Raw genomic sequence first — 9,908 nt, forward strand, 5'->3', positions numbered from 1 at the left:
GCTTGATTTAGGGAAAATCGGCAACAAAAGACAACTAGTGAAAGATGAGTGAATTGATCTTTTTGGTATCTAGTAATTCCAAATTGATTTATCATCAGTGAAGTTAGAAAAGTTTTGGTGTATAGCTTTAGAGATGCAGCCGTTCTTAATTTAAATATGCTTCCAAGGTATTTATTTCATTGTGAATTAGGATTCTCAGCCCTTTATTTTTTAGTTTTTTATTTTTATTTTATTTTATTTTTTTTTAGGCTGGGGTTAAGTGACTTGCCCAGGGTCACACAGCTAGGAAGTGTTAAGTGTCTGAGACCAGATTTGAACTCGGGTCCTCCTGAATTCAAGGCTGGTGCTCTATCCACTGCACCATCTAGCTGCCCCCAGTTTTTTATTTTCAAAACATTTGTGGATGATTTTCAACATTCACCCTTGCTCAACCTTGTGTTCCAAATTTTTTTCTCCCCTTCCCCTCCTCCTTGATGGCAAGTAATCCAATATATGTTAAACATGTGCAATCTCAGTCTTTTTTCTTTTTCTTTATTTGTTATTGTAGCTTTTTATTTACAAGATATATGCAAGGGTAATTTTTCAGCATTGACAATGGCCAAATCTTTTGTTCTAATTTTTCCGCTCCTTCCCTCTCCCTCAGATGGCAGGTTGACCAATATGTTAAATATGGTAAAGTATAAATTAAATACAATATATTTATACATGTCCAAACGGTTCCTTTTCAGCCTTCTTTTTCAATCAAATCCAGAGCAAAAAAACTGGCGGTTAGATATAAGTGGGTATCTTTCTAAAAACTTAGTCTGAGACACAAATTGTCATTTGCAATTCGTTATACTGCTCTTGACATCACACCTTTGTGATACTAAAAATATACACTAAATGAAATGTTCTTTTTGAGCAAATTAGTTGCTTTATTCTGTGCCTGTGTGGTCGGTTCTAGAATTTATTTCCTTTCAGTTTGAATGGCTCTCCTGAGACTTTCCCCTGTAAGCCCTGCGGCTCCTGGGACTAAGCGGGGCTTAAACCCTTGAACCCACTGCTCCCGACTGCGCGGCTGTTGCCCCTGGTCCAAGTGTGAGACAGGTGCTGCTTGCCAAACAAAGGGCCTTTAGCTTGGAACGGAAGCTGAGCATCCTGAGACGGAGGGCCTGAGATTGAGGTATAAATAAACCAAGTCACTCCCCAGGGCAGCGGGGACCGGCTCCCTTTCGTTCCCTTCGCCAGACCTTCCCACTGCTGGAACAGGTCGCTGCTGTGGGTCTTGACCCCTTTGTTAATATAGATCGGGAGAGTTCATGCAGCAGAGCTGGAACGTGGGGCAGGGATTGTGGGCACTGGTGATGGATGACTTTCTGCTGTGGGCAGAGTATTTTTGGTAGGGGGCCTTCCTGATGCCCTCTTCCCTCCCTCAGCCTCCCAGAGATGAGCTGATGGCTTGGGCCTAACAGGTCCATCCTCGTCCTTTTCTGTCCGGTCTGTGCCATCTGGGCACGTGCTGGTATGCCCACGGCAGTATAGGATGTCGGGCAAGGTACAGAGAAATGGCCAGATCGGGTCATCTGCTATGGCTGGAGCTCAGGATTGGCTGTTCAAAGGCAGAATGCACCAAAAGCACTCCTGCTTATGGGTCACAAATACTTACACATCTATTTTCGTTAACGTTCGTGTCAGAGAGGCAGATGGCGAGATGGGATATGCAGTACCTCGGTGGATCTTGGAGAACTAGAAAGTTAGAAATGAGAGCGGCTCCCTGATCTCACTAGGAGATTTTCTTTTCTGTGGTACAGATCACGAGCCCTCCATGGATTATTAGCCTGCAGGACTCTGGGCATGTCAAGCTGTGAATCTTTGACCTCATGGAGGGGTTGGGGGTGAAAGAAAGCATTTTAAGTGGGGGCCCTGGCCCCAGAAAGCTGCCCAGATGGCATAGACCGGACAGAAAAGGACGAGGATGGACCTGTTGGGCCCAAGCCATCAGCTCATCCCTGGGAGGCTGGGGGAGGGAAGAGGGCATCAGGCAGGCCCCCTACCAAAACAGTTGGGTGTAGGGGTGCGAGTTGAGATCAGTATTGCCAAGGGAAGAGTGATCTTTCACTAAGTCCCTCTTGGGAGTAAGGCTGCAGATTAACTACAATTCTCTTTGCATTCGGTCGTATTTTTTTATTTTGTTAAACATTTATTTCTCCGTTCCTTTTGGCCGAGGTCTTGATGGGGTGTTCTTGATTTTCAGAGAAGGACTGAAGTATTGCCCAGTATAGGCCCACCTTGCTGTGTCCAGCCCAGCAATCCCGCCATGTCCCTCAGGTTAAATCTCCCCATCAGACCACTCCTCTTTGCCAGACCTCTTGGGGCGGGCTGCTGGCCCCCAGGCCACGGGGTCTCTGCTCTCTCCCCCCACAATGCCTCATTCTCCTTATGGCTAATTAAGCCTTTAGGGGGCTAAGCCCCTTTTAGGATTTAGCCTGTCAGCTATGGGGCATTCCCTTCCTCCTGGTTGATGGCAAGTTCCCCTAGGAAACTTTGCCTTTCCTTCCTTGTTAAAATCCCTTTCTTGCCAACCCCGTGCTCTCCCACCTATATTCCATATGAACGTTCTCTCCAGAGAGAATGGCCATGGGGAAGTCTTCATCGGACCGAACCCCCATATTGGGCGCTCCCCTAAAGACCCTCATTGGGGCCGGCCGTCCATTGGTTTGCGTCTGATAGCGCCCACTGGGGCTGCGGGCCCGGGGTTCGTTGTGAGGGCTCGGGATTTCAGGGACAAATGCTCCGTGACTTCTCCATTCAGCTCGGCGGCTTGGGGGAGAGCAGCAGAAAGGTTGGGCCCTGTGTGGATTGAGGGGACACTTGGCAGGCAGGCATTGGCCAAGCACAGCTGTACTTCAGCCTCTCTGCCCTGCTCTCCTTCTCCTGAAGCTGCGCTCCAGTCACGGCCCCTTGACCCCAAATCCAGTCCCTCGCCTTCCCATCGTCCCCTGTGCCCCATTCGCCCCTTTCTGGACAAGCTCGTTCGCGGGCCCTCCTCCACAGGCAGGAAGGTCGCTTTTTTCTCATTGCTCTCCTTGACTAGACTTTCCTGATCTGTCCTCGGTGCTTCTGCCCGAGTCACCTTAGCTAGCCTGGGTTTGACCTTGGTCGCAGACCCTCCCTCGCCTCTGGGGCCTCGGCAGACCAGTCCAGACTCCCTTCTAGGCCCAGGGACCTGTGTTCTGCCCCCTTCCTGCCTCTCGGCTTTGTACAGATCATTCTCAGTGCCCACCATTCACCATCTTCGCCCCACCTTCAGCAGTGTCACAGCCAGCACGTCCATAAGCTTCCGTCAGGGTTTGCCAAGGGTCGCAATTATCTCATTTGTTACTGGAAATAATCCTGGGAGGAAGTGCTGGTATTACCCCATTTTATAGATGAGCAAACTGTGGCAGAGCTTCGGGAACTTGCCTACTGTCTCCCAAGCTAATCGGTAATTAGAGGCTGATTTGAATTCAGGTCTTTGTGACTGAGTTGTTAGCTAGAATCCTTTAAATCTCAATTCTGGGCCTGTCTCTGAGCAGCCTGATTGAGCTTTGTCAGTGCCTTTGAGTGTCTGCGGGCTCAGGGCGATGGTCCTGACAATAGCTCTGGCAAGGACTTCTGGCCTTTGAGCGAGCTCCGCGTGGCCTGGAGTCCGGCCCGTCGAACCGAGCTTTTCTCCCTCCACAGAAATGAAGCCGTGGTGATTTCGGGAAAGAAGCTGGCCCAGCAGATCAGGCAGGAAGCCCGGCACGAAGTGGAGCAGTGGGTCGCCCTGGGGAACAAGCGGCCTCACCTGAGCGTGGTGCTGGTGGGGGAGAACCCGGCCAGCCACTCCTACGTGCTGAACAAGACCAAGGCCGCCGCCGATGTGGGTAGGTGCTTGGCGGGCGGCCTGGGACACTTTGTCACCCACACTCCTCTGGGCCTTCCGCTGGCATTCACCAGAATCTGTGGGCCAGGCCCGGGGCTGGCTAAGGTCAAAGGGAAGGGGGCCTCCCTCAGGGAACGAAAGCTCCGAGGGGAGAACTTGAACCCCTTGGGATGAAGTGACCCAGGGAGGAAAGGTGAGGTAGGGGCGGGAAGAGGGGGATGGTGGATGTGGGGGGTGGGGGGAGTGGGCCTGGAGTGGAGAGGATGCGAAGAGGAGGGAAGGGGACACAGCGTCCGGGGAGTCTGGGGACAAGGACAAGGAGCGCTGGGGGGGTGGGGGGGGAGGAGAATACTGCAAGAGCTCTCCATGCCCAAGGGGGCATGGATCCCTGATCTCCGATCCCGAAGGGAGTGAGAGGGAGCCGGGGAGGAGTGCAAGTAGTCAGCAGGGCTGGAAGAAAGTCCCTTGGGCGGCTGAAGGGAGAGGAGACTCCAGGCAGGAAGTCGGTGGTTCCTGCAGGGGTCGTGGGGGGTCATGATGAGGGTCTAAGCCACCGTGATGAGTGGTAGTGAGTGTGTGTGCATGTGTATGAGTGTATGTGTACATGTATATGTGCGTGCACACGTTAGTGTCTGTGCATGTGTGTACATGTGCACCTGTCCCCATATGCATGTGTGAGCACGCGCAACATGTGTCTGTAAATGTCTGTGTGTCCCTAATGTATATGTGAGTGCGAAAGTCTGTACATGTACGTGTGTTTGTGCATGTCCATGTGAGTGTGTACAATGTGTGTGTACGTGTGTCTGTCTCTACATGATATGCGAGTGTGCGTGTGTCTGTACATGTGTGCGTGTGTAGGAGGGTGCACGTGTGCGCATGACTCGGGGCAGCCGGAGCCTCGGACTTCCATTGCACTTCCACCCTCACGGGGGGCATCTCGTCTTCCGGAGCGCCAGCCCATGTGGGCGCTTCTGGACAGACCCGGGGTCGTGGCCAAAACCCGAGCCCACCCACCCTTTTCTGCTGTGGGGGCGGCTCAGCTCAGGGCCGGGCCTTTGTGCTCAGAGATGGACAGGGACCGAGGGACGGGCCAGAAAAAGCGCCGGACGAGGAGTCAGGCCATCGAGCTTTTGTCCTGCCAGTGCCTCTGACCGGCCCTCGGGTGGGGTCAGGCCCGTGAGCTCCGGGCTCAGTTTCCTGGTCCGGTAGGTCTCTGAGTCCGGTCCCCCGCGGAGCTCACTCGGTCCGTCTTCTGCCATGGGAGCTGCGTTCACCGGTGGGGCAGCGAGCTGGGGGCCCTTTAGCTCCTCCTTGGTGGTGATCGCCAGGCTGCGCCCCAGGGGCATCTGCCCGGTTCCGCCGGCTCTTGTTCTGGGGCGGGGAGTCCGGCCACCCCCTTCATCCCTTTATTGTTTGTTTGAAACAGGAATCAGCAGCGAAACGATTCTGAAGCCCGCCTCCATTTCCGAGGAAGAGCTCCTGGACGTGATCAGCAGGCTCAACAACGACGACAACGTGGACGGCCTCCTGGTCCAGCTCCCTCTTCCTGGTGGGTGCGGACTCTGTCCCTTGAGGGCGCCCTCTGGGGGAGCCGGGGTGCCCTGGAGCGCTTGGGCTGGGCCGCAGGAAGACCCCACCTCAGTTTTGTCATTTGGGAAATGGGCACAATAGCGGCACCCGCGTGGCAGGATTATTGAGGATCAGTTGAGTGTATGTGTAAAGCACGTACATGCGCATGTGCACACACACGCACACACTCACACACGTCACAGAATTACACACTCACGGCTCCTACACTGGCTCAGGGCCTCTGCTCTCTCCACAGCCCCTGTCTGAGGGCTCAGGCTCTGGGCAGGGAGGAGTCGGGGGTGGGTCTCAGCCTGGTTCTGGTTCTGCCCAGGGCTGGGCAGGAGGAGCCCTGACTCTCAGGACAGACGGCCCGGGATGCCCGGGAGCTCGGCCACCTGCGCAGTTCAGGGCCTGCGCCCCCCCCTCCCCCCCTGAGACTTACATGTGTAAGGTGTCCCTGTTCTGGCCAACGTCCCAGAAGCCCCAGGGGCGCAGCGGGGTTGCCCTTGCTCATGGGGACACTGGAGGACGCTCACTGCTGGCTGCCTGGAGGGGCCCCTTTGGAAAGCGGCCCCCATGAGCGCCTCCCCCTCCCTCTTCCTTCCCAGAGCACATTGACGAGAGAAGGGTCTGCAATGCCGTGGCCCCCGATAAGGACGTGGACGGCTTCCATGTGATCAACGTGGGGCGCATGTGCCTGGACCAGTACTCCATGCTGCCCGCCACGCCCTGGGGCGTGTGGGAGATCATCAAGCGGACGGGCATCCCCACCCTGGGCAAGAACGTGGTGGTGGCTGGCAGGTCCAAGAACGTGGGCATGCCCATCGCCATGCTGCTGCACACGGACGGCCGCCACGAGCGTCCCGGAGGTGAGCCCCGCGGCTGGGGGTCTGAGGGCGGGCCCGAGCTGTCAGCGAATTCGCCTGCCTGCCATGGCTGTAGGGTTCCCTGTCCCGCCCCGCCCCAGGCTACACAGGTAGTTTGTGGGAAAGAGTAGGGGGGGCCTGGAGTCTTCCTCTGGCCCTCTGCATGGGTGGGATCGGGAGGGCAGGTCACCTTTCTGAGCCTCAAAGGCACGGCCCACGGGGATGCCTCCAGTTTGTGGAGTCTGGACGCGGACGCCCCGTGGCGGGGCAGGGACGGCGCCTTACATGGGGTCTGCTCCGCAGGGGACGCCACGGTGACCATCTCGCACCGCTACACTCCCAAGGAGCAGCTGAAGAAGCACACGATTCTGGCCGATATCGTGGTGTCCGCCGCAGGTGAGCCGTGGGGACGGGAACGGGCCGAGGGGCTCCCAGAGCAAGTGGGTGGCTCGGACTTTATGCTGGGGTGGGCGCTGTCGGGCCGGGCGGGGCTGAGTGGGGGAGAGTCGGGGGCTTTGAGAGATGACGTCAGCGCCCTCCTGAGGGATTCGCTCTGCTCCTAGGAGTAACATGACGGGCCTTCTTGCTGGCTGTGACCCTGAAAGAGCTCCCCTGCTGAGCATCTCTCTGGTCCTGCCTATTAGAGCCCAAAGTGCGGGGATCCCCTGGGCCCACAACTAGCTCTGGCACCTGGGTGATGGCACTGATCTGGAGTTTGGGGAGCAGAGAAATGGGGGAGCCAGCAAAGGAGGCCTGTGTGGGCTGGCCGGTGTCCTGCAGAGCCTGGTGGGACAGGAGAGGGGGATGGTGGGGAGGTTGGGCCTGGCTCGTGTCCCTCTCTGTTGGGAAGAGAAGATGATGCTGTGGTCCTGAGGGGCCTTCAGAAGTGTTTATTTGAAGGGGGTGGAGCTGAGCTCTCAGGGTCCCTGAATCAGAGACTCAGTGGTGGAAGTGGGGGAGATAGTGGTACTGGGAGGTGGGGGGGTGGGGTGTGGGGTGGAGGAGCCCTCGGTGCCGGTTTGGCGCCACATCGGGCGGGATGTGATTTCGCTGCCTCCCCTCGCAGGCATCCCCAACCTGATCACGGCCGACATGATCAAGGAAGGAGCCGCCGTCATCGACGTGGGCATCAATCGGGTTCACGATCCCGTCACGGCCAAGCCCAAGTTAGTGGGAGACGTGGACTTTGAAGGTAAGTGCCCGGCGGCCCTCGAGGGGTGAGCCCCCGCCCCACAGCCCAGAACGGCGGTCTCTGTGCGCTGTCCTGCGGCCCGGGGCCCCCGGCTCCTGCTGACCTCCCGACAGGCCGCGCTGGCCTTCCCTCTGGCGGAGCCGCACTGACCCTCCTCCCCCTTCCCAGGGTCCCTCGATGGCTGGGTATTATGGGGGCTCGCTAATGGTTCTGGAAGAGATGCAGAGGTCCAGGGGGACGATTGCATTATTACAAGGGACCCAGCATCCGCCCCAAGGAGTCTCTGGCGATTAGACCAGCCCCTTGACCTCTCAGTGTGACCCCGGCAGGAACTCCTAAGGCCGGAGAAAAGAGGGCTGATGTTGGATGGGAATACTCTCGCACTGCCGGTTCAGCCTTGTATTCTTTCCTCATGGAAGTTTTTATTTATGCAAAGAGCGGCTCAGTTTCTTTGGTTTTTGTGGTCTCCATCCCTTGGTGGGGGGAGCGGTGTCCCCTCAGCTTTGGGGGGGCTTAGTCTCAATTCTCTTCCAACGGGGGGCAGCGGGAGCTTCTGTGCTCGAGCTTTGGATTCATTTGGAGTTTATTGTTGGAGTTGGAGGTCTTGTCGCTGCCCCTGCCGCTCCGTCGAGCGGGGGGGAGTCCTCCCCCCACAGATCACGTCCGCGCCGCGTATCCCGGGGCTCAGGTTTCTGGCCTATCCAGTGTGTCCCACCCGGTGAATTCTCTGTTTCCAGCAGGTGCCCTCTGCTTAGGGGCCTGCCCGGCCTCCCCTCTGCCCCCTTCTTTCCATGAGTCCCTCCTCCGCCCGAGGCGGACCTCCCCTTCCCCACAGTATGGGGAGCTGATCTTGCGCAGACCTCTTTTATTCCCCCTCGTGCATACACACGGTGTTTAATAATCTTTGTGGGAATTAGAGATCCCCAAAGTTTCATCGTCTGGATCAGTGTGAATACGTTCTGACGGAGGGGCGTGCTTCAGATTTGTGGGGCCCCTCCTGAAGCGCTCCCCCTTCCTTTGCCCCCGCAGAGGTCAAGAAGAAAGCCAGTTACATCACTCCGGTCCCCGGGGGGGTGGGCCCCATGACGGTGGCCATGCTGATGAAGAACACCATCATCGCCGCCAAGAAGCTGCTGAAGCCTGAGGAGCGCGAGCCGGGGAAGGCCAAGGAGTTGGCGGCGGCCAGCTCTTAGCTGACGGGGGCGCCTCGTTACCGAAAGAAAGCAGAAACATTCCGAGTCGTTTTTCGAAAAAGCAAAACAGGCCGATAGAAATGCAATATTTTAATTTATTCTGCTGACGTGATTTTCTGATATTTGTTTGCAGTCAGGCTATTTATTGAAAGCGTTCAGGGTAGGCAGCTGGGTGTGCTCAGATACCCCTTGTGAGTGGCCGCAGGGTGCCCTGTGCCCACTGGCAGGGGCAGCTCTTGGGAATTGGGCCATGGGACTCTCTCCACGGGCAGCTCGAAGACCCCTTAGGGGGTCCCTTAGGCTAGTCACTGCATTGTTTTGATGGGGGACTTGGTAAAGTCAGGCTGCCATACTTAGGCTCCTGAACCTCGTCCAGGGCTCCCTGAGGGAGGGTGCTTCGGTTACAGTCTCAACTTAGTAGTTCAGACGAGGGCAAAGAGCCCACCGAGGGATCTGAAACACGGCCCCGAGATAATGGGGTCCCCTGGCTCCCGTGGATACGCCCCCACTAGTGTCTGGCCGGAGCAAAGGTGGTGCTTCTTCAGGCCTGAGCTTGAACCTTCAGCCCAGAAGATTCCAGTTCCTCCATGTCTGACCTCAAGGTCATGATTCAGACTCTACACAGCGTCTGGAACGGAAGCGAGACTGGAGAAGAAGCTCTTACTTGGGGCCAGTTTGTGTTCTGGGGGCTGGGAGGAGTTCGGGGGCACTTCCTCCTCAGACTTGGGGAAAGGGGGCTGGGGCGGGCCGGGGCTGAGCCTGGCACTCTCCTAATAACCAAAGAATTTGCAGTGGCTCCTGCTTTCTTTCCACTTCGGTCCCTGTTGCCTTTCCTAAAAGTCTTTGAAAGCTTGCAGTGCTTACTCAGTTTACCTAACCAGATTTTTGATTAAAGCAGTTTTTTAAAAAAAAGAAAGAAAGAAACTTTGTGGTGTGGTCTGTTCTGTTGGAACATAACGTGGTCAGGAGATGGACATCTTCCTCTCTCCCAGCCCCCTGGGGCCTCGTCGCGGCAAGTGCCGGCACCCCCGGGAGGCCCAGGTGCCACAAACCTGGGCCCTGACACCTCTTGACCCACGACTTCCTTGAATCCTGCAGACTCCGACCCCCCCCCTGGAGTTAGCCTGAAGCTGACTCGGTTCTAGGGCAGAACAACCTCTTAGTCCTGGCCTTTGGGCCCAAACCTCAAAAATCAGACGTGG

The 9,908-nt window shown here is 56.5% G+C and overlaps 1 protein-coding gene across 1 annotated transcript in view; it reads left to right on the forward strand.

The window, feature by feature from the left end:
- The window catches only part of MTHFD2 (methylenetetrahydrofolate dehydrogenase (NADP+ dependent) 2, methenyltetrahydrofolate cyclohydrolase), a 19,055-nt gene extending 9,425 nt beyond the window's left edge, over positions 1–9,630 (forward strand). The window contains exons 2-7 of the mRNA XM_074285472.1: positions 3,703–3,887; positions 5,313–5,435; positions 6,064–6,324; positions 6,625–6,717; positions 7,388–7,513; positions 8,543–9,630. Coding sequence (XP_074141573.1) covers positions 3,703–3,887; positions 5,313–5,435; positions 6,064–6,324; positions 6,625–6,717; positions 7,388–7,513; positions 8,543–8,706 — 952 coding nt within the window. The 3' untranslated portion in view covers positions 8,707–9,630. The remainder of the gene's footprint in view (positions 1–3,702; positions 3,888–5,312; positions 5,436–6,063; positions 6,325–6,624; positions 6,718–7,387; positions 7,514–8,542) is intronic.
- The last annotated feature ends 278 nt before the right edge of the window (positions 9,631–9,908 follow it).

Source organism: Sminthopsis crassicaudata, chromosome 2 (assembly GCF_048593235.1).
Source record: "Sminthopsis crassicaudata isolate SCR6 chromosome 2, ASM4859323v1, whole genome shotgun sequence".
Lineage (NCBI taxonomy): Eukaryota > Metazoa > Chordata > Mammalia > Dasyuromorphia > Dasyuridae > Sminthopsis > Sminthopsis crassicaudata.